This window comes from Panthera leo, chromosome B4 (assembly GCF_018350215.1).
Source record: "Panthera leo isolate Ple1 chromosome B4, P.leo_Ple1_pat1.1, whole genome shotgun sequence".
Classification (NCBI taxonomy): domain Eukaryota; kingdom Metazoa; phylum Chordata; class Mammalia; order Carnivora; family Felidae; genus Panthera; species Panthera leo.
Window position 1 is genome coordinate 82,113,280 of NC_056685.1, and position 23,017 is coordinate 82,136,296.

At 45.2% G+C, this 23,017-nt stretch overlaps 2 protein-coding genes and 1 long non-coding RNA gene across 11 annotated transcripts; 2 read left to right on the forward strand and 1 right to left on the reverse strand.

Moving 5' to 3' along the window:
* The first annotated feature begins 100 nt into the window (after positions 1-100).
* Positions 101-16,373, forward strand: RAB5B (RAB5B, member RAS oncogene family). 3 transcript variants are annotated; one of them, XM_042946819.1, is made up of 6 exons: positions 101-593; positions 10,711-10,973; positions 12,054-12,205; positions 12,597-12,719; positions 13,269-13,362; positions 13,701-16,373. In XM_042946819.1, exons 2-6 carry the CDS (start codon positions 10,811-10,813, stop codon positions 13,814-13,816), a joined length of 648 nt encoding a protein of 215 aa, XP_042802753.1. In that variant the 5' UTR covers positions 101-593; positions 10,711-10,810; the 3' UTR covers positions 13,817-16,373. The 3 variants fall into 3 exon arrangements, with proteins under 3 accessions (XP_042802753.1, XP_042802754.1, XP_042802755.1); XM_042946820.1 differs by having other exon boundaries at positions 101-448; XM_042946821.1 differs by lacking the exon at positions 101-593 and adding an exon at positions 9,759-9,850.
* Positions 7,413-13,348, reverse strand: LOC122224675. Of its 3 annotated transcripts, XR_006204883.1 has the most exons (5): positions 13,260-13,348; positions 10,982-11,082; positions 10,430-10,560; positions 9,598-9,726; positions 7,413-7,498 (listed from the first exon to the last, which is right to left on the reverse strand). It is a non-coding gene; the product is annotated as an uncharacterized LOC122224675 (long non-coding RNA). The 3 variants fall into 3 exon arrangements; XR_006204881.1 differs by lacking the exon at positions 7,413-7,498 and having other exon boundaries at positions 9,469-9,726; XR_006204884.1 differs by lacking the exons at positions 7,413-7,498; positions 10,430-10,560 and having other exon boundaries at positions 9,469-9,726.
* Positions 16,374-16,712: 339 nt separating the features above from the next.
* On the forward strand, positions 16,713-22,594 carry SUOX (sulfite oxidase). 5 transcript variants are annotated; one of them, XM_042946812.1, is made up of 5 exons: positions 16,713-18,447; positions 18,975-19,167; positions 19,915-19,971; positions 20,242-20,419; positions 20,658-22,594. In XM_042946812.1, the coding sequence occupies exons 3-5, from the start codon at positions 19,925-19,927 to the stop codon at positions 22,065-22,067; spliced, it is 1,635 nt and encodes a 544-aa protein (XP_042802746.1). In that variant the 5' UTR covers positions 16,713-18,447; positions 18,975-19,167; positions 19,915-19,924; the 3' UTR covers positions 22,068-22,594. The 5 variants fall into 5 exon arrangements, with proteins under 5 accessions (XP_042802746.1, XP_042802747.1, XP_042802748.1 ...); XM_042946813.1 differs by lacking the exon at positions 18,975-19,167 and having other exon boundaries at positions 16,713-17,128; positions 17,993-18,447; XM_042946814.1 differs by lacking the exon at positions 18,975-19,167 and having other exon boundaries at positions 16,713-16,999; positions 17,993-18,447.
* The last annotated feature ends 423 nt before the right edge of the window (positions 22,595-23,017 follow it).

Consider the following 23,017-nt stretch of genomic DNA (forward strand, 5'->3'; position numbering starts at 1 on the left):
TGTCATAAAGGGCGGGGAGCTAGAGTCAGCCCCCGCCAAATTCGGGGGGAGGGGCGAAGGTCAGTAGCGGCCTTCCTAAGGCTACTTTCAACCCGCCTTGCCTGCCATTCAAGTTCCGAATTTTCCCAGTACTGGTTAAATCTTCACTTGGACCCGCCTCCATCACTCACCTGATTAGATGTTTATGAGTCAGAAGGCGGGGTCATGAGGGCGTCGAGATGTTATTGGTTGAAATGTACGCCTGTCAGCAGTGCACCGCCCCCTGTCTCAGAAAGCTAGCTCTTTACTGGCTCCTCACTTCGTCCATCTTCGAGGTTTCCCTCTCTATATTGGTCCGGAGCCCCGCCTGTCCAGTCCCTCGCTGGTACCCGTTGGTGACGGCGCCGGAAGAGGCCCGCCTTTCTCCAGAGGATTGGCGGATTAGTGCATACATCGCCCACCCTTGGTGGTAGGCGGGTAATCGTGCTATTGGCTGGGGCCCCCACCCCAAGGCGAGGAGGAGGAGGAGGAGGAGGGGCAGGAGGTTTGGTTGAGCTGCAGCTGTTTGTCTGTTCGACACAGGCTTGGGCCCGACGGGGGAGACGGAGCCCCAGGTACCGGGCTGATGGAGCCCACAAGGGCAGGGGCGGAGGCGCCCAGGAGAGGAGAGCGGACTGGCCTGAGAGTAGAGGCGGGTCTGGACCTCAGCGAGGGGTCAGGGCGGCCCACTGGAGAGGGGAGCAGGGGGCCGGGCCCCGGCAGGCCTAATGGGGGCGCTGAGGAGGGGGCCGGGCGGGCTGGGAGCCCGAAGTTGGTGAGGCCGGGAGGCGGCCGGGTTGTGTTGGCGGCCTGCGGGGGCCGAGGGCCGGCGCGGGAGGCCCGGGGCTGTGTGAGGGCAGGGGCAGGCCTCATTGAGCAGCTCTGAGGAGGGAGGAGCTGGGGGAAAGGGACGGGGCAACGGGTGAGGTAAGCCCATTTGCCGGGAGGTGCGGAGGGGTCACACCAGACGCCCGGGCCGCGAGGATAACCCGGGCTGAGGCTTTCGAGCTGTCTAGTTGGAAGGGCCTGAGAAGGCATCTTAGTTGGGTAAGGGGCATTCTCTTCAGGGAAAGTGGCTATTATGAAAATAACTAGGGTGCTCTGAATTGAGCTGAGAGGGATTTGGGTTCATTGAGGGAGAACTGAGGCAAAGGAGGAAAGCTTTTCTAATCTAGAAGACTAGTTGGAGAAGTGGAAGTAGGGCCTGGTATCAGTTATGGGAGCTTCTGGGAATGCTCATGGGTGGACTGGAGGATCTGGGTCTTGAAAGGACCCACTCTTTTGTTCCTCTTAGTGGTGAGTTGTGGTGACTCGAAGTTTGTTGGTACTCCCGGGGTAGTGAATGAAGACAAAAGTTAAAAAAAAAAAAAAAAAATTGTGACTGTTGGCTGTTCCAACTGTTCCCTACACTTTTCCTTGGCTTCAACTTGTTTAAGGTGCAGTCTGTGTTTCTTCTTACCAACCTCAGCTGGGTTAGGGTGCAATGCTGTCTAAGAAGTAAGAAGTTGGATTTGGGGGGTGTTTGTTCTCACTTAATAATCTGATCTATGGTGGTTACAGTATCTCTGACCTAGAAGCAGGGGATCAGCGATTGTATTATCCGCCCTGGAAAGGGGCTTAAGAGATCCCCAGCCACAGATCTTCTGACCATAGTTGGTGAAACTTTTATGGGACTTCAACTTGGGTATTTCCCAGGCAGGTAATGGTTAGGTGGAACAAGCCTGGAAATATGAGGTGATATCACTGAGGAAGGGATTTGAGGAAGAGTGAGAAATTCCATTCCAGAAGGTTGGCATCACCCCTATTCTTTGTCTACTTCTTCAGGAGCCCAGGTAAAAGTTGGGTCAAACAGTGAGGCATATGAGGAACGGGTGAGTAGAGAAAAAGATGGATTACTAAGGCACAGGAATCACATTCTCCACCCCACCCCCACCCCCATATATATTTTTAATGGTCTTCTGATCTCCTTAGTCCCCTATAGTTGGAGTTTATTGGATTTTCCCTTATACTTCCTCCTTTTACCCTCTTATACAAATGTATTTTATGATTATATTTCTTCTTAATTACACAAGTAATATGTACATATTTTTAAATATTCAGGCTGTACAGAAGTGTAAAAAGGGTAAATCTTCACACACATACTTCACTCATTTTATCCAGAAAGGTCAGAGATAAGAGACAACAGATCAGACTAATCTTACTTTGGGGGATGTGCCACCAAAGGCAATTCTGTTTTCATGTTCCCACTAAACTCTGGTTTCTCATTCTTTCCAGTTTTCTCTTCTGGAATGATACTCTCTTATTTATTGTGCTCCTTTCACAGATCATTTTGTCTTCTACCAAATTCACACAAGCAGAGAGCTATACTTTGGGTTATTCCTCCTCACCTTAAAACACACAGAGCACCGCACCCCCCCCCCCCCCCCAGCATCCCCCAGTTGTGCATTAGGTATCCTAGGAAATGCCCAAATAGATGGCCAATACTTTTTTTATGGGCAGGAAAGAAGCATTGAGGTAAATCTTTTTGTTTGGGAGAATTATTGGCATCTTTGCTAAAGTGAGGAATTTGAGACCTCCGTCTTCTGGTTCATGGCCTCTGCGTGTTCAGACATTCATTGAATATCTTTTCATTAACCCAAAAGAAGACAATGGCTCTCTTAAGGGGCCCCTGTATCTGTCTTTCTGTAGTGATGTGAGAAGCTCTCAAGTTTCTCTGGATTTGAAATTGGTTTTCCTCTAAACCTCAGTACAGCTAGGACATTTCATACTACCACCTTATTAATTGAATTTGTTCTTACTGGCTCTAGAAGCCCTCTAATGTGCCCAGCCTTTGTACAGTGCCCTCAGAAACTTCAATTATGTCCCCCAGGAGTTTTTCTTTTCCTTCTGCAAAGCCAGTCCTAGAGAAAATTGTGTGGATATGTGTCTATGTGTGTGTTTTAATCCTCTACAGGCTTTGCCATTTTCTACATCCTGGTGGTATCGTGTCCCTTTCTTCTAGACTTTTTTTTTTTTTTTTTGTCTTTTCCACCTTCTTTTTAATCCAAGTCTACCTTCAAGAAACAATCTGACACAGATCCAGAATTATAAAAATGTATTTGGAGAAGAGGGCTTTCCCATTGTCCTTCAAGTCATACCTCCTATCTTCTAACTCTCACCTTGCCCAGGAGCAAGGATTGCTTTTCTGTAGTTTGCTTATTTGTATGCATTGATACGAATTTGACTTCTGAGGATATATAAGTTAGGAGAAGCAAGTGTGTAGGCTGCTCCCTAATCCTAAAGCATTTCAGATTGGAAAGTAACCAAAGTGTAAGACAGTAAACTCAAAATAAGGAAATGCAACAGCCCTCAAGGAGGAAGGATACCTTAAAACCCTACACAGTACACTCCCACTTCCCAAGAGTGTTTTAGGAAAGAATTAGTCATTGAACAGTAACTGAGCTTAGAAAGGAGCCAACCAGGTGGGCAAAGTGTATGCAGATTTCTGAGCCAGGCTGTAACTTTGGTTTAGGGGCAGTGGATACCTTTTCAGAATGTCCTCTAACTGTGGTGGTGTGATGGTGGGTTTTTTTGTTTTTTGTTTTTTTAACTTGTGTTTCTCAAGTTCAGGAATTAATAGAGATAATGACCCAAAGTTTTTTGAACACTTAACATTAACTGAAAACTCAGGGAACTTGTTTTAAGCCACAGTTGCTTCAGTGTTAAGGTGGGAGGGCCACATATTGGGTGTGATTAGGCCATCTGAGCATAGTAACGGGTGACAGGAAAAGCAGTTAGCCCATGTGAGTTGCAACAGTACTTTGTGGGCTGGGTCTCAAGGGGGCCCTACATCCAAGGGAGATCACAAAGAGGCCAGGGAGAGAATTGGTATTCTGAGGACTATTAAAAACATTCCCAAATGGAACTGAGTAAGAAGCTATCCAGGTGGCACAAAAAGGGGAAGAATAGATGGAGGAAAGCAGGACTGCTTTAGCCTTAATTAATCTAGAGAGCATTTAATGAACACCTACTAGGAACCAGGCATTGTGCTGGAAAGTCAAAATGACATAAAAAAAAATAGTAACACTTTTTGAGAGGTTGATAGTTCAGCAGAACAAACACACACAATTAACTCATATAATGTAATAAATGCTGTGATAGAAATACCATCGTAATTCTAGGGGACCCCAGAGGAAACTGATGAATTCTGCTGGGTGAGAAGGTGTCTCACAGAGAAGGTGACATTTAAGCTTGGCCTTAAAAGATAAATTACGAGTTTACTCGTCTCACAAAGTGGGGAAGGACATTCCAAATCCTTCCTAGGTCAATAGAGTTTGTACTACCATACTGATAAGAGATAAGTATGCTTTTTACCTCTTAGGGACATAGAAGGGAGAGTGGGGGGAAGTGGAAGGACTCTCTCATTTAAGACAGTGACTCATTAATTAACATTGGTCAACACAATGAAAGAGCTGAGCCAAGTAGTAGAACTCTCAGTTCAAGATTTTAGTAATTTGGGGTCTAAAAGAAGTTGAGAGTTGAAGGTATTCACTGGCTTTTGTCCTATCTTCCCTAATCATTAAATCTCTTACATTAGTCCCCAGCACACAGACCCTTGTAAAAGTTACCACTCTTTCCCTATCATTTATTCCATTAAATCATTTCTATTTCAGCCTTCCTGGCAGGGTTGGTCAAGACCTTCTAGAGAGGCATGGTAATGAGTGAATTGTTCTGTTAGAAGAATATAGAATTGGATTCTAGTTCTCAGGGAAGTCCTGGGTCTGTCTACCTGGTTTTAGTCCCAAAGGAAGTACTTATCTAAACTGAATAGAGGCAGAAACTATCCAATCTAAGCTCTTGATCCAGTCCTGGTGCCCTCTTCAGGGTTCAATTCAGAGTTAGCATCTCCTGCTTCCTTAAGAGGTATAGTGGTATACTACTAGCAAGAGTACATGACTTGGAGTACTTACCAAAAGGAGATTTAGCTGTCTGTATGGTAACACCTGGCAAGTTGATTAATATTATGTGCCTCAGTTACCTTACCTGTAAAATACAGAGACTGGACTAGACCTCTAGACTGCCTCTTATCTGGCAAACTGACCTTATGGGACTGACATTTGAGTGTGGGCTAGACTCCAGTGGCAATGTATCTGGAAGTTAGTCTCTGTTAATAGGTGATAGTCTTCTAGAGGCTTCATAATGTGTTTGGCTCAGACACTCAAAGATACCAAGTGGAAGGGGGGCTGAAGAATAGAGTCTTGCTCTGCTGGAACCAGCAAACTGAGAAACCTTTCCTGTGCATACTTTTCCTGAGCGTTTAGGGGAGCTACCCAAACTAATGAACGGACCCCTTCATCCTCCACCTTCCCCTCCCCAGTGGGCTGATGCCATGGTCAAACCTCAGTCCTCCCTAGTCAATGGTCATTTGATAAACCATTTTTGTGGAGCTGCACTTCTAAGAGAAGTTAAATCTGATTTTTTCTCTCCCAGTCTGAAAGGGTTGAAGGGAAGAATAACTTCCTTGTCCTCCCTTTTTTTGCCTCAGGTTTGAAGGTAATCATCACACCACTTGGCTGGGTGGCAGTGGTTTATGTTTTGTCTTTGAACGGATCATTTGCCTACTGTCAACTCTTAGGAAAAAAAAAAAGTCACCACTAGGAATCATTTGAATCTTATGTATATTACTTCACATCTGTACCCCTGATCTTTTGAAAGTCTAGCTATTGCATAAAAAACATAATAGCCTTATATACATGTTGGGGTTGAAGATCAAGGCACAGTGATGGGCAGCCCATCAATTACTGTGAACAGGGAAGGTAAGACATATTATTGAGGTGACACATCGGGTAGGAGGTAGTTTTTTCTAACCCACTAGTTTCTAATCTGTGACAATCCAAGGTTGCTTAGTAGCAAGAAAGTTTGCTGATTTGTCTGTGGGGGTAACAAGGGTTTTGCAATCTGAATGTGCTTGTGACTTTCCTATCTCCACATTTCCCCTACTCCCTACTACTATTTTCCCAGGCCTAGAGCCATGTGCCTATGAAAATTCAGTCCATTCTAACTCCCATGTTTTCTCCTTGTAAAGTAGTAACATTGAGGCTTAGTGTTCTGCCCTTTAGATCACATGCTTTGAAATAGTTGAAAATGTAAGCAAATAATTGGGGCACCTGGGTGGCTCAGCGGGTAGAGCATGCAACTCTTGATCTTGGGGTTGTGAGTTCAACCCATCTTGGATGTAGAGCTTACTTAAAGAAAGGAAGGAAGGAAGGAAAAGGAAAGAAAGAAAAAGTGAGCAAATAAGTCAAAGAATCTAGTAACTTTTCCTGTTGTGTCTTAAAGAATATAGCATATGTATGTCACCTAAAGGAAACTTGATCAGCTTATCATCTGTTTTTTTCCTATTGTATCATCTGTTTTCTGTTCTAAACTGTAGAGTTATAATGGCCTATCTTTTCTTATGAAACAGTGTATATGAAGTGCCACACAAATATGTTTTTAAAAATCATTCCTCACAGATTCTAAGAAACTCTAAGGGAAAGAAATTTCTTTTTTTTAATGTTTATTCTTTTTTTTTTTTTTTTTTAATGTTTATTCTTGAGAGAGAGAGACAGACAGACAGAGCGCAAGCAGGGGAGGGTCAGAGAGAGAGGGAGACACAGAATCTGAAGCAGGCTCCAGGCTCTGAGCTGTCAGCACAGAGCCTTGACACAGGGCTTGAACCCATGAACCATGAGATCATGACCTGAGCCGAAATTGGATGCTTAACTGACTAAGCCACCCAGGCACCCCAGGAATTTCTTAAATGTACCCAGAACTTTGGAAGTGAATTCAAATTTCACTCTTTACTACTTTTTCCAACCCCCTCCCTCCCCAAAGATCCTTATAGATAAGGAAGCCAGGGCTCAGAAAGGCAAAGGGAGTAGCGTAAGATCACAGTGGATTATAACTGGCAAAGCAGAGTGTAAAACCCAACCTTGCTTGATTCCAAAGCCGTTACCAGCACTACACGGGACTGCCCCTGTCTAATTTGACTCCCCATTTTCATAATTGTGTCATAACTTCAGTAGCAGGGTTGAAGAATCCTCTGACCCCTGGAGAGCTATAGTCAGCCCTCATCTTAATTTCATCTAGATGTTTTATAACAGTAACCATAACCTATAGGCTGGCGAGAGACTAGACTTCCTCCCATCCTTATTAACCCCTCCTTCCTTGTCAGGCCTCTCCAGAGCAGTTTTTTAAACTTTTTTTTTTTAATCATGACTCCTAATAAAACAAAACATTTTACATCATAATTCAGTGTGTGTACATAAAGTGAAACATTTTCACAAAATGATTCTTATTTACAACATACTTGTTATTTTTTTCTTTAAAAAAAATTTTTTTTAACATTTATTTATTTTGAGAGAGAGAGAGGAGAAAGAGAATCCCAAGCAGCCTCCACACTGTTAGCACAGAGTCTGACATGGATGGGGCTTAAACTCTTGAACCACGAAGTCACGACCTGAGGCAAAATCAAGAGTCAGATGCTCAACCAACTGAACCACCCAGGCACTCCCCCCCCCCTTTTTTTTAATATACTGATCATGATCCACAAGTGATTTCAAGGTCATTATTGGTTTACAACTCCCAGTTTGAAAAAGAGCTAAAGCATGTGACTAGTGGCTAAGAACCTAATTAATACCGATTCTTGGAGTACTGGATCCCAGAATTTAGGATTTTGTGGACCAATTAATTTAAATTTGAGGGTTTTTGTTTTCCCACATACTGGTATTTAGAAGTCTTACTATTGCCAATCAACACCATTATATTTTTAAAGCATTAAAACAGTTATTTAGAAAGCTTTTAAAAAATATGCTTCCTAAAATATAATTAAAAAATATATATTTCCTCTTTAAAAAAAAAAAGAATTTGGTAGAATGAAAACCTCTTAAGTCCTTCACATAACACCCTCCTCAATCCTACTCTCCTCAGAGAGAGGTAACAAAATTGTTAACAAATTTGTATGTATTCTTCCAAAATGTTTTATATGCAGAATTTTGTTTTACATATGTAGGATCCAACCATGTGTTTTGTACTACAACTTTTTAACAACAGGTGTTAGAGGTTTTTCTATATAATACATATTTACCTTTGAGAGGAAATTGATACTAAGAAAGTAAGAAGTTAGAAGTCTTGTTACAGAGAATATTCTTTTAAATTGAATAAATTTAGCTTTATGAAAAACTTGCTATATCGTCTTTATTTTTACCATTTCCTCATGAACCACTGAAAACACCACAAAATAGCCTGTGTGTATCTGGATTCGTAGGACTCACTGGCCTGGGGAATATAAAATACCCAGTAGAATCAGAGTAATTTCTTACATTCCTCTGTCTTAATCTAGTCTACTTTGGGACTTTTTGGAGTTCTCATTGATCTTTTCTGTAAATCAGGGCCACTAAATAATACTTACTTTTTTTTCCTCAAGTTTATTTATTTTGAAAGAGAGAGTGCGAACAGAAGAGGGGCAGAAAGGGGGGGGGGGGGTCGATTTCATGACTGAGATCACGACCTGAGCCAAAACCAGGAGTTGGATGCTTAACTGACAGAGCTGCCCAGACTCCCCAACAATACTTATTTTTTAGCACTATGCTAAATATATCTTTTCCTTAATCTTTATTGCTACTCTGTGAGTTAGGTGTTTTTTCCATTTTATAAAGGTGGAAGGAAAGGCTCAGAGAAATTTCTTGATGTCGTTAATAATGAGGAGTGCCTGGATGGCTCAGTTGGTTAAGCATCCAACTCGATTTCAGCACAGGTCATTATCTCGGGGTCCAGAGATAGAATGTCAAGCTTTTGCTCCACACTGGGTGTGAAGCCTGCTTGAGATTCTTTCTCCTCTCTCCCTCCCCAGCTCACACATGCACACTCAAAAAAAAATGATTAGTGGTTTAATCATGAAGCACTTTTTGCCGCATATTTATTTTTTAAGTTTATTCATTTTGAGAGAGAGAACATGCGCATGCTGGGGAGGGGCAGAGAAAGAGGGAGAAAGAATCCCAAGCAGGATCCACACTGAGCATGGAGCCCAAGGCAGGGCTCAATCTCACAACCATGAGATGATGACCTGAGCTGAAATCAGAGTCAGAAGTTTAACCAACTGAGCCACCCAGATGCCCCTGTCAATACTTATTTGTGTTATCTCAGTCCTCACAACAGCTTTATGCAGCCCATAAACTATTATCCCATTTTACAGATGAAAGAAATGCACAGATAGATTTAGTAATCTGCCCAAAGCTTCACAGGTAGTAAGCAAAACTGTAAAATAAACCCAGTGAATTAGACTTCATAGTCTTTGTTCCTCTGCACTGCCTCCTGTATAATTTTTCTCTTTACTATCTTTATTCTATCTTTACTAGAATTACAGATTGTTAATGCTGATTTGACTCCAAAGCATCTTGCTATAGTGACAAAATAATGTTTCCCTATGTGCCATAAAGTATGTTTATGGAGTTATTAGAATCAGCCTTGGAGAACAGAAAGATTAATTTGAACAAAGTACAACCAAAGTAATGCTTAGGTTTTGGACAGAAGTTTTGCATATTCTAATCATGCTAACACCTTTGAATCTTATAGTTCCTTTCCCCTCAGAATCAGAATGATGAAATATATTCAGGTTTGGATGATTAGACTCTCAGAAGTCTCCACTTCTGTCTCTGTCTCCTCTTCTACCACCAGCTTTCCAAGCTCCTTGGGAGGTTAAAAAAAAAAAAAAAAAAAAAAAAAAAGTGGTTCAGTTTCTTTTCATCAAATGTTTATCGCTTGAAAACTTATCCCTGCATCATCCTCTGGAGACTCCTGCTTGTGTCAAAAGGTACACCTTTCTCTGCTTCAAATTTGGAGGGCTACAGCTGTTAGGCCCATTTAGTGTGGAGAGTAATCTAATCCCTAGGCACCAGGAAGACAGCTGCAAGTTGAGAGGTCAAGCCTACTGATTCTTAGACATGGTAGATTCTCAGACTCAGAGAGGTGGCAGAAGCAAAAAGAAAGAGTTGATCCTGAATGCGATTTGTTAGTTGTCTATGGTCTATTTCTCTACTCACCTTTGACCAGAAATGATAAAGGGACAGATTTCTCTGGCAAATGGACCCTGGTTAGAGTTTCAGAAACATCAAGAAGACTGGTTGTGTATGAAGGATATGGACCCAGAAGCTACCCCTCTGCTCCTAGGGAGGGGTGACTCATCCCACACCCCTAGAGTGCATCTCTCATTTTGAAAGCTAGAAAAAAGATGGGGGTGAGGGGAAGGACAGCACCAGGGATACCAAGGAGATACTGGGGGTCTACGGTACTTGTGGGTAGATTTGGGTGTTCTTCGGGCCAACTAAAAATTGATCAATTTGCTGTTTGAAGATCTGGTGGAAAAGTAATGGGAAATAAATTTATTTCATACCATTTTCAGTCTCTCCATTTCAGCTCCCTTAGCAGTTGGAGATTATGTAGTAGGGCAGACTCCACTTCCGATGCAATTTTTATTTTATTGTTCCGCATTCTTACCACTGAGTGTCAGCCACCTGGGACCCTCTCCGTGGGGTTGATGGGGTTAATTGGGTTGATTTTAATTATTAAGTCCTCATAGGAGCAAAGAAATTAGGAGATTTATCTTTTCTCTAAAACTGATTGCAGCAGCAATGGCCCGGTGTTTAATTTTACCCACTTTTTTTTTTCTTGCAGGACTGTTGAAGCCTGAAGTCCCCTCCCCTTCCCCCTTCCCCCTTTGCCGCTTTGTGGCATCCCCCCTCCCTCCACCCTTTCCCATTCGGATAATCTAGCCATGACTAGCAGAAGCACAGCCAGGCCCAATGGGCAGCCCCAGGCCAGCAAAATATGCCAGTTCAAATTGGTCCTGCTGGGTGAATCTGCAGTGGGGAAGTCTAGTCTGGTATTACGTTTTGTCAAAGGGCAGTTTCATGAGTACCAGGAGAGCACCATTGGAGGTGAGTACCTCAGGGAAAGAGGAGGTTCAGTGTGTAGTGAGGCTTTTTGAAGGGAGATCTAGAGACCTGATTGTGGAGCTGGCCTTTTTAGCTCTCTGGAACGGAAATCCTTTATAAAACAGAAGAAAAAAAAATTGTCATAATGGCAAAAAATAGATATATGTTTGTCCTCTTGCTTCCTAGAAGAAAATTAGAAAGGTTGACCTTTGCACACCAAGAAAATCACTAATTTTTTTTAATCTGTTTGTCTTCTTCCTCTCACTTTCCTCTTAATCCAATTGAAGTTTAGTTGAGTGTCATCTTGAGCAGGGTTGGCTTAAAGCAGTGATTCATAATCAAAAGTGTACATCAGAATCACCCGGGGAACATTTTTATCCTGTCATGCTTGGGCCCTGCCCTAGATGTACTGATCAGTATGGGAAGTAGGGTGAATTTGGTGGAGGTGTAGACATGTATGTTTGGAAAAGCTCTGTAGAAGAGGCTGGAACTAAATATAAAAGATAAAAGACATCTGCCTTTCCCACCTTTGCTACCTTCTCCCTTCTACTACTCCCAAGGGCGGTAATTCAGTAAAAGATCTTTTATGAGAACTCTCATGTTACACCTTCCCTACTTTTACTAGTAACCTTGGAAATGCAGTGTTCTTGGACCAGCAGAAGATTATATAAAAAAGTAACAGCCAAATTATATTGCTAATAGTGGGATCTGTCATCAGTCTTTAAAATCTTCTAATTAATTAGTGATGTGACCTTTATTTGAAACTTATTTTCTGTCATTATCCCTTATTCCTCTATTTTGGTTAGAAGAGAGATAAGTGTCAGCTCCTCTCTCTAACATTCATAGCTTATGTGCCCCCACTACTTAGAGGAACTTCTGGCAGGAAGGACTTAGCCAAGGGCAGTTTTAATCCTGGTTCTAAGACCTATACATAAGGAGAGGAACTCTAAACCTTTTCCTTAGCTGAATGACCTGGTTGGTAACTGGTCTTAGACTGAGAATGGAGATATTATGAAGGGGGCTGGGATTTTCCCATTGATCCTCCTACTTACAACTTCTTCCCCTCCATTCTCTCATCCACAGCGGCCTTCCTCACCCAGTCTGTTTGTCTAGATGACACAACAGTCAAGTTTGAGATTTGGGACACAGCTGGGCAGGAGCGATACCATAGCTTGGCCCCCATGTACTACAGAGGTGCCCAAGCTGCCATTGTGGTTTATGACATTACTAATCAGGTAAGTGGGCTGTGAAGTTTCTTGCTTTTATTAATAGGAATTAAATTAGGTGGGGAAGAAAAAACAAGTTCTTGAAATGGCAAAATAAAATAAGAGTATAAATTCTACTCCCAAGTGCTGGTAAGACAGAGGTAATGACACAAGTGGTTTCAGTGAGGGAAGGTTGCCTAGAAGAGGTGAGTTTTGAGACAGGGTTTTGAAGGTGATGGGCCTGGGGCACCTGGCTGGCTCAGTTGGTGGAGCATGTGACTCTTGATCTTGGGCTTGTGGGTTCAAGCCCCACGTTGGGTATAGAAATTACTTAATAAAATCTTAAGTTAAAAAAAAAGAAGGTGATGGGCCTAGATTGGCAGTCATTCTAGCCTACCTTCTCTTCCTCATGTTTTCCTAGGAAACCTTCGCTCGAGCGAAGACATGGGTAAAGGAACTACAGCGACAGGCCAGTCCTAGCATCGTTATTGCCCTGGCGGGGAACAAAGCTGACCTGGCCAATAAGCGCATGGTGGAGTATGAAGTAAGTTGGCCCATAGAATCCCTCTGTAACACACTCCCTCTGTACTTGGGATCTTTAGTCCCCAAACCTGCCCTCTCTGAAAACCTCATCTGAGGACATTTATCATCTCCATTCCCCAGTTCCACACCAGGCTAAATACAACAATACTGTGACCCTAATGACAGCTATGAGATTTTAGAGGAGTCAGAAAAAAACTTTAGAGCAGAGGGGTAGGGGAGTACCAGCTATAGGGGTATCAATGTGAAAACAGGAAAGAGGGAGCAGGTGAATTTGAGGTAAGGGACTATTCAAGTGTCACAACCTAAAAGCCCCCAACCAATTTACCTTCTCCCTCATTATCAAGATTCCTGATATCTGCTTGTTGGATTAAATGGTCTAGACCATGAGTTATCCTTGAGGAAGTCGTCACCAAAATATGAGTCCAGAGCCAGCTGGCTCAGAGGGCAATTAAACCTAGGATACTACCTAGCTCTGGTGCTACATGGAAGTGGAAAGACAGTACTTGTTCCTGTCTTACATTCTGAGTACCAGTATACCCACCCCTTGCAGGAGGCCCAGGCGTATGCAGATGACAACAGCTTATTGTTTATGGAGACTTCAGCCAAGACAGCTATGAACGTGAATGATCTCTTCCTGGCAATAGGTAAGGTCAGAACAGCCTGGGGTCTTCCTGTCTTTTTGCCTTGCCTCTTGGCAAGATCACTAGCCCAAGTCATAAAGACAGAGGGGAGTGTCTCCTCCTGTGAAAACTTTAGGTATGGAAATAACTTCCCATTATGACTTCCATCCTTTGGCTACAGCTTTAGCCCCCATCCCCCCACATCTTTAATGTAGTTTACAAAAGTGAACCTTCCCCTCTTCAAAACATTCTTTTAATCTCTCACATTTCCCCTTTCCCCATATCACTCCCCCACCCAATAGTCTTTTTGGAGAGATGAGTAAAATCTACCATACTTTTTTCCCTTCTCTTTTTATCTCTAGCTAAGAAGCTGCCAAAGAGCGAACCCCAGAATCTGGGGGGTGCAGCAGGCCGAAGCCGGGGTGTGGATCTCCATGAGCAGTCCCAGCAGAACAAGAGCCAGTGTTGTAGCAACTGAGGGGGTGGCTAGCAGCAAACAAGTATGGAGCTAGCACGAGAGCTAAGAAATAACCTCCATCCCCACCCCTCAGCACACAGCCCCTACGGTAACAGCACACTGAGCCCTGGCTCCCAAGGGCTGCCTCCTGACAGCTCCGTCATGGCACTTTTTAACGCTTCAGCAACCAACACCAGGCAGCTGTTGCCACTGGCCTCCTACCCCTACTCTGGGGCTTGGGGGTCAGATCCCCCAGGACTTACCTTCCAAAACAAACTTTCTTCACTTTGTATTATAGGTGCAAGACAGTGACCTACTTATCTTTCCTCCTCCTCCTCCTCCTCCTCCTCATTTTTCCAGAAAACATTTTTTTGTCTCCTGCCCCTTCCCCTTCTGCTTTTGGTCAATCCCTGTTCTTGATCCCCTTTTCCTCCTCTCCCCAGGATGGAGAAGGTGGTGAACCCAGGAACTGAGGAAGGAGGTTTCCAGTTCAGTCACATTAAAGGGCCCTGGGGGAGAGTAAGGCTCAGAGCGGGAGGGAGTAAGGAAACCTTTCCTTTTTGTTTTTATTTGGTTGGAGTTTCTCGTATTTGAAAACACTGCAGTCTCCATGAGTTGGCCTTGTGGAGGGTGTTTCTAGGTAGAGATGAGAACGGGAAGGCAAGCTCTCGGGTACCAGGTGGGAGTTGTGTTGTTAGCTAACTGGGCAGAGGTAGAGGAGGTGGAGATGCAGTGTCACCTGTGGCTCTGGAACTGTTCCAAGGCCTGATTTCCCCCTCACCCAGCCTCTTAGGTAGCTTCTCCCCCATAGTGGGGGAGACTCTGGACCCCAGAGTCCTCCAAAGAATCTTCACTGGTTGCCTGCATCTTTGGCTCTGCTGTGATCTAATTAGAGGAGGGACCAGTTTCTGAATCCCATCCTCTGATTTATACATATGCATTTTTTTCTCTGGCCTTTAGATGGCCTCAGCCCCAGCCACTATATTCCCCTGCAGTTTGCACTTTAATTGGTGGTAGTTCAGTTGGGATACTTGTTTTATGGGGGTTTTGATTGATTACCTGCCCTCTCACCTTTTTAATTAAATAGAACCCAAGGTAGTATATATATGAGGTTTGGGGAGGGGCTGTAGAGAACAGGACCAGTGGCAGCTACTCAAGTCCAGTCTCCATTGCTTGCTTCCTCCAGCTCTGACTCTTAACCTATATTCTTGCCAACCTAGCTCTCAAGTATAGGTTTGCCTTTCCTGGGGAATTAACTGAGCAACTGGAGAGTGGTCTCGGGATAGCCTAGGCCATTGTATGGGAGTGAAGAGGGGTGTCAGGCAGGAGGGAGGAGTTTTCTATCCTTTCCTAGGGTTCACATTCAATTTGATCCAACCATTACTGTGTCTTTTCTACTTCCCTGTAAATAGATATGATCTTTATTCCCATTGTACAGTCTGTTCTGTCCTCCACCTCCCATCAATCAGGCCCTGTTTCTTTTCTCCTTTGTTAGTATCTTCCATTTAGTCCCTCAATTCTTATCCTCATACTCACCCCCAGCCAGTGGTTTAATCCATGTACCACTAGAAGTTAATACCACAGGCCTACTTGTGGACCCCTCAAATCATAACACCTGTTCCTGTGGACAGGGAACAACTGCCACTGAAGGTCCATCACAGCTGTCTCACGTCACCAGAGGATGTTGGTCCCTTCTAAATCTCTAGCCACTCTTCTTGGCCTCTCTCATCTGGTGTTCTAGCATATCTTTGTGAAGCCATCAAGGCAAGAGAGTGCTCTAAACTCCTTGTTCCAGCCCAGAATTTTGGGAAAATTGGGGGAAGTAAGATAGGAAAGGTCACAGTGACCTAGGATTGGAACCTTTCTACCCTTTGATTTGCAGACTGCCCTCTGTCCCAGAGCAGCTGAGAAATCCTTGAAGCTGAGATTCTGAAGGACCCAGCTTAGGTTCTTCCACTTAGGCCTCAATTCCCTTCCTTTTCCAGGGGCAGCCTTAGTTCCCGTGGCCCTGAAACACATATATTTTTCTCTTCCTTTCCCAGCACCCACTAGCCCCCCAAAGCACCCAGTGCATCCTTATAAGTGGAAGAACTAGGATCGCTCTCTTAAATTCCTTAGAAATGAAGGGTTTTTTTGTTTGTTTTTTTTTCTCTGTGCATCTTTCCCCCTGGAATGGGAGTGAAGTGGTTCATTGCCTTGGGGCTGGGAAACCATTTCTCCAGGCTTTTTCTCCCCTCCCCAGCCCCCTTAGGAACAGGATTGGCCTTAGCTTTTAGGCCTATCTGCTGCTTTCCTTCTACTTCCTACCAGTTCTTCTGCTTTCCTTTGAGCTTTCTTGGGCTTGGGGATCTTAGTTTTTATTTCCCAGCTCTTCATTTTTTTTCTTCCCTTCTGATCAGTTGTTTTTTTTTTTAGGCAGGGGTGGGGGGTGTCCTTTTTTTTTTTCTTCTAAGAAAGCATTTGCCTTTTTTCCCTTCTCTTCCTCTCCCAACATAACAATCGTGGTAACAGAATGCGACTGCTGATTTACCGATGTATTTAATGTAAGTAAAAAAGGAAAAAAAAAAAAAGAAAAGTGTATTGGAGTGTTGCTTCTTTTTTTCTTTTTTCTTTCTTTTTTCTTTTTTTTTTTCTTTTTCTTTTTTTTTTTTTTCTTTTGCTATTTGATACTAGAAATTTGGAAGAAAGGGCATTCAATGTTTTCGTGAATCAGAAATATACCCTCTCCTATGTCATCGTACTTCCTTATAAGTTCCCTTTAATCTTTCTTGAATAGTGAGATAGCCCAATTTGGAAAATATTCGCTTTATTGCTGTTTAATCACTCCTATTCCCAAGCCACTAGAGAGCTCATCAAATCTGACATAACTTATTTTTATAGACCTCTTAATACATATTGGGCAGGGTGGGGTGGGGGGTGTGGTCTGTGGACCTCTGGGCAAACAATTGATGAGACTGGAAGGAAAGGTATTTGTGAATCCTTTGAAGTATTCTGCAAAAGTTTATATGCATTTCTCCAGGGAAAGTGTGCCTTGCTTGCCTTGCTAGTATCTTAGAGGGGTCCGTGACCTAAAGAAGGTTAAAGAAAGCACTAAATTTGTATTTTTAATTGATCATTTCCACCCCAACAGGAAAATTTCTCCTAGATCTGCTCTTGTTTGCTACTGTACTTGAAGCCCTTCAGTCCATCACAGTCTAAATGAAGGTGGGTGGGAGAGAATGACACAGAGAAAGATCAGGCATGGTTGCAGAAGTACAGGAAGAAGGACTGGTGCCAGACAGAGCTGGCATTACAATCCCATCTACCAACTTATCAGCTGCGTCCTTGACCTAGGTACTTAACTGCTCTCTGCCTCAGTTTCTTCTTCTGTAAAATGAAGAAAAGTTGAGGTTCAAAGGTCAATTGTGTAAAGTATGTGTGGAGCACACAAGATGACACTGTTATTATGGAGAAGTCTTATCCTGCAGCCTCAGACAGTCCCTAACTGATTTCTCTGTATTCTTGGTCTGAGCCCAATTTTCAAGGCTGGTAGGATAGGTTGGGCATCAGACCTCTCCGATGATTTAATTGAACACGGTTGAGTTGGAATTTCCAAAACCCTCAGGGCCAAACTCACCTTTTCACTGTCAATTCCCCTTTCCTTCTGTCTCTTAGTACTCCCCCCAGGGCTCAATGATTCTTGACAAAAGCTCTAGTTCACTTTAGGAGAGCAGAAAGGGAGAGGAAATGATCTTCCGAAATTAAAGATGAAGACCTTCACTTAGTAAGGTTGTAGTTCAACCTTTTGGCCTCTAGAGGGCAGTGTGGACACGTTCGCCTCAGGTTCACAGCCAGCCAATAACAAAGTAAGTTTTCAGTACTGCACCAAAGGATGAAAGGATAATGGCAAACGTATTCTTAGTGCTCTCCACTGTGTGATTATGAGCGATTATAATCTTTATACTTGGGGGTATTAAAATATTGTTCTAGTTATGACAATGATTTTTTAATTGGCTTAACTAAAAAAAAGTCGGTATTTGTATTGTTCCATACTTTGGGAAGAAAATAGACATGTCCAAGGGAACTAGTCTTTGAACCACTATTTAAGCCTCGTTTCTGTATTTATTCTTGGATATAAGAGAATTGAGCGCTTGACCTTGTTTTCACTAAAAGGCAAACCGGGCTGTTTTAGTTGCAACACATGTTTGTCAAAAACAGGGTAGAGGTGGAGCTCACAGCCGGGAGAATGCCGGCTGGATTCCCAGGCCTTCTCAGTGAACGCACCTTGTGTCACAGCCGTAGGGGCAGGGCGGGGGCGTCTCAAAACCTCCCACCTCTCAGCCCAAGCTTTGGAGTCCTCGTCACCTTCCACTGCCCAGTTCTGGACAACAGTGAGAGTCCCATTCCTTGTCGAGCGGGGCCTGGAAACAAAAAACAGCCAGTCTTAGCTCCGAGCCCTCGTGGCACCCCTCCTGCCTCCGCCTCCAGAAGGCGGGCACAGCAGCTTGCAGGCGCGCGGCCAGCCAATGGCTGGGGGACGAACAGAAAGGCGAGAGTGCTCCTTCACTCGGCCCCAACGTCACGATGCTGGCCCCGCCCCTTCGCCAGCAGTCTCTTGAGCCGGGCGGGTGAGCCAGCCGCCCTGCGGACGCCTGACGCCGAACCCGAACCCGGTAAGGGGGCTGGGGACTGGGAGTGGGAGGAGGAGGAGGAGGAGGAAGATGTAACCTGGGAGATGGCCAGGGCCTTGGGACCCGGGGGTGCTCCGAACCCCATGGGTTCGAACAAAAACCCACTACCACCTCCACTCCCGCTGCTCCTCTTAGGAGCGCAGTGTGTTGCTACGAGACACTCTTGTACCAGCTGCTGGGCAATGGCATTGGACTGGGTGCTTGTGCTCTGGAGTTGGACATATCCTCCTACCTAAAGTGCCCCCCGGGGGGTGAGGCGTCACCGCCCGCAAAAGGGAGGTGGCGTCTGTTTTGGAGCAGAAGGCTGCTTCTCCCAAACCTGGGACACTGGGTTTACCAAGTTTACCCGCAAGTCAGTCCTACCTGGACCACTCCCGTCTGGTTCAAGTGGGCTGCTGGGACTAAGGGCAGGTGGGAGGGAGAGTGAGGATCCCATGGCCCAGGAGTAAAATGCAGACTGCTCCTGTTCCTATCTCCCTCACAGTTTCTCGGCCTGCCCCCCTTTTTAGCATTTCGCCAGCAATTGGGACTCTTCTTACTCTTCCTGGATTTGGCCTTCCTGGGGTCAGTGAGCTGCTCAATGCTGTGAGGAACGAACTGCTGCAGGGCAGAGAGGGGAAAAATTACTTCTTTAGCCCACTCCCTGACACCAAAGCCATTAACTTCTCCATTTGCTGAGTTCACGGGAATGGCATAGACAAGGTAGGGGTGAGAACCCTAGGTTGGAGTCCAGTTCCCAGCCAGGTTCAATTTTCTTTTTTCCTAAGGTTGGTAGAAGGAAAGGAAGGGACTGAAAGGCCTTCAAAAACCATGTTATTATGTGTTTGCTCCTCACAGCCGCTCTGCTAGGTAGATCTCATTTCATAGATGAGGACATAAGTTCTGAGAGAGTTGGTATTTTGCCCAGGAAATGGGGCTGGTTAATGGTAAGGCTCATTTCACAAACCCAAAACAGTTTGACTCCCCAGAATCTGAGCTGGTTCACCCTGTTAGGGTGAACCACTGCCTTTTTCATGTTTTTGTCCCTAAGTTGGTCTGCCTCTCATTTGTCCTCTGCTGACTTTGGAAATAATAAACCAGCAAACTGGACGGTCGACATTTTGGCTTCTGACCTTTAGGCCCATGGCCCTGAACATTGGTCTCTGTAGTGGATAGAGTAGAGAATGGAGGATGGTGATTCTAGAAACCCCCTACCCACTGCCCCATTCCCTTCCATCCTGTCAGCACAGTCTCTTTGAAGTCCTTTATGTTTTCTCTAAGGACCCATTTGGACCTCCCCACACACATAGCCCCTTCCTTTGGCCTCATTACCACAGAAAAAGTCTCTTCATTTGCCCAGAGAGCACCTTGCTGACCTCTGTGTCTTCCTTCCACTCATTTCCTCAAGTTTCACTAATATCATCCCCTCCCAGAACTCCTTATCTTGATCCTGGAATCTTTTTCCCACAGGTCTGTCACAATGCTGCTGCACAGGGCTGTGATCCCCCATCTCCGACAGGCCTGCAGGTAGGCCATCGCATCCTAGAACTTGTCTCTTAGCCCATATTCCCCACCCCCAGTATCTTTATGACATTTATCTACCAGATAAGATAGTTGAAATACTGGCTACTAAGGAGGAAAGGGAAAGCCATATCTCACCTGCTTGTTCCACTCAACCCTGGAGAAACTTAAGTCCCAACTGAAGGAACCAATGGCCAACCTGGTAAACCTCAGGCCTTCACTGTCCCTTTCCTATGATCAGGAGTGTGCTGCTAAGAGGACCTCTCTCTCTTCCAGACTCAAGTCAGCCCCCTCAAGGCTCTATATTCGGGCTTGCTCTACAGATGATTCACTTCAGCCCCAGTGCCCCAGCCTTGCCTTCTCTGGTGATAACTCCAGCACCGGGGGATGGAAAGTCATGGGGACTCTGCTAGGCCTGGGTGCAGTGTTGGCCTATCATGACCACCGGTGCAGGGTAAGTGGGGAAGAAAGGGACTTCACTGTCAGAACAAGGGGGCCCTAATAAACTCCCCAGGCAACCCAGGCTATTACCATAGAGCCCATGGTGATACTGTCTTCATGCAGAGTAAAGATGAAATCTGCTACCTCTCTTTCACAGTGGCCATGACTTTATGGTTTGGGTCAGGGTAAGCAAGAGTGATTCCTTCTTACTGTTTATGTTTCTTTTTGCCTTACCCCTGCGTTGTCTGCAGGCTACTCAGGAGTCACCACACGTATACACAAGAGAGGAAGTGAGATCTCACAGCAGCCCTGAGACTAGGATCTGGGTGACTCTGGGCTGTGAGGTGTTTGATGTTACAGAATTTGTGGACTTACACCCTGGGGGGCCATCAAAGCTGATGCTAGCAGCAGGGGGTCCTCTAGAGCCCTTCTGGGCCCTCTATGCTGTTCATAACCAGCCCCATGTGCGTGAGATGCTGGCTCAGTACAAGATTGGGGAGCTGAGCCCTGAAGACAAGGTACCTTCCACCTTGAAGACCTCTGACCCCTACATTGATGATCCCGTACGTCACCCAGCCCTGAAGGTCAACAGCCAGCGCCCCTTTAATGCAGAGCCCCCCCCTGAACTTCTGACGGAAAACTATATCACACCTAACCCTATCTTCTTCACCCGGAACCATCTGCCTGTACCTAACCTGGACCCAGAAACCTATCGTCTGCATGTAGTAGGGCCACCTGGGGGTCAGTCACTGTGCCTATCCCTGGATGACTTGTACAAGTTCCCCAGACACGAGATCACTGTAACTCTGCAGTGTGCTGGCAACCGGCGCTCTGAAATGACTCAGTTCAAAGAAGTGAGAGGTCTGGAGTGGAATATCGGGGCCATTAGCACTGCACGCTGGGCTGGGGCACGCCTTTGTGATGTGTTAGCCAAGGCTGGTCACCAACTCTGTGAAACTGAGGCCCATGTCTGCTTTGAGGGACTGGATTCAGACCCCACAGGGACTGCCTATGGAGCATCCATCCCTCTGGCTCGGGCCATGGATCCTGAAGCTGAGGTCCTGCTGGCATACGAGATGAATGGGCAGCCTCTGCCTCGTGACCATGGCTTCCCTGTGCGAGTGGTTGTTCCTGGTGTGGTGGGTGCCCGCCATGTCAAATGGCTGGGCAAAGTGAGTGTGGAACCAGAGGAAAGTTACAGTCACTGGCAGCGGCGGGATTATAAAGGCTTCTCTCCATCTGTGGACTGGGACACAGTAGATTTTGACTCAGCTCCATCTATTCAGGAACTTCCTGTCCAGTCAGCCATCACAGAACCCAAGGATGGGGAGACAGTACAATCAGGGGAGGTGACTATCAAGGGCTATGCATGGAGTGGTGGTGGGAGGGCTGTGGTCAGGGTGGATGTGTCTCTGGATGGGGGCCTAACCTGGCACGTGGCAGAGCTGGATGGAGAGGAACAGCGTCCCCGAAAGGCCTGGGCCTGGCGACTATGGCAGCTGCAAGCCCCTGTGCCGGCTGGGAGAAAGGAATTGAACATTGTTTGTAAAGCTGTAGATGACAGCTACAATGTGCAACCAGACACCGTGGCCCCAATCTGGAACCTGCGAGGTGTGCTCAGCAATGCCTGGCACCGTGTCCATGTCCATGTCGCCCCATAAGAAGGTGAAATGGAATTACCTACTCCCCAGAATCATCATCTCAACCCCTTTCCACACACATCCTTTTGCCTTGTTACCACAGGAAAACCTTTCCTTCCACCCCCACTTCTTGGATCACAACCCTATACTATGCCTTCCTAAACCACACACAGATATGCACATTGCACATTTCCACCCAGACACCAGCTCTCCTTTGACACTATGTTACATATTCCTATTATGCCAGAAGTTGAGAGCTGTTGAAGATGGAGGCTAGAAGTGGGAAATTTCTGTAAACAAGCACTCTTCTCCTCCTACCCCACCTCCACTTCTAGTGTCTATCATCACTTTATTTTGCTTTTCCTCTTGGGAGTCTTCAGAAAATGTGTGTGGATATGTGTACAAAAAGTGTATATGCAACTTTCTACTGACTTTCTGGTTGCCAGGGGTCGTGAGAGGTGCAATCCTGCCCCTTTATAGTTCCACTTTTCTAAACGCATCAATAAAGTATCTGTTTAAGACACAACTCCGAAAAAAGAAAAGATTATGACTTTGGGGACTTCTTGAGGCTGGAGCGTGAGCATATTGCAGGAGGGAGGTGCACTGGTACTGGGATATGTAGTGAGATAATCCCAAACAAGGTGGGGGGTGGGGGTGGGGGGAGGGAAAAGGGAAGTAGGTGCAGGGAAGTCAAAAAGTGGGGCTTCCTTCTCCGAGGTCCGCCAGTATCTGTAGCGTTGCTTAGGTGACTCACCTAAGAATACCCTCAAGAGAGATTTTTTTAAATGGCATTGTTAAGCTCCTCCGCCCCTCCCCATTTCTAAACACTTGGCAGGAAAAGCAAAGAATTCTAAGAGGCTAAAATCAATATTGCCATAGCAGAGGCAGGGCAAAACTTGGCACTAGGGGCAGATATGCCACGGCAGGTGGGGGCATCCAAAGTGCGCCTAGCTTACAAATCAAACGCAGAT

Bases quoted from the DNA above. Each gene is read 5' to 3' on its own strand.
- SUOX (XM_042946812.1), top strand. From the start codon at position 19,925: ATGCTGCTGCACAGGGCTGTGATCCCCCATCTCCGACAGGCCTGCAG. The intron at 19,972-20,241 runs GTAGGCCATCGC...TCTCTCTTCCAG, and splicing joins CATCTCCGACAGGCCTGCAG to ACTCAAGTCAGCCCCCTCAA. The intron at 20,420-20,657 runs GTAAGTGGGGAA...CGTTGTCTGCAG, and splicing joins ATCATGACCACCGGTGCAGG to GCTACTCAGGAGTCACCACA.
- RAB5B (XM_042946819.1), top strand. From the start codon at position 10,811: ATGACTAGCAGAAGCACAGCCAGGCCCAATGGGCAGCCCCAGGCCAGC. The intron at 10,974-12,053 runs GTGAGTACCTCA...TCTCATCCACAG, and splicing joins CCAGGAGAGCACCATTGGAG to CGGCCTTCCTCACCCAGTCT. The intron at 12,720-13,268 runs GTAAGTTGGCCC...CACCCCTTGCAG, and splicing joins AGCGCATGGTGGAGTATGAA to GAGGCCCAGGCGTATGCAGA.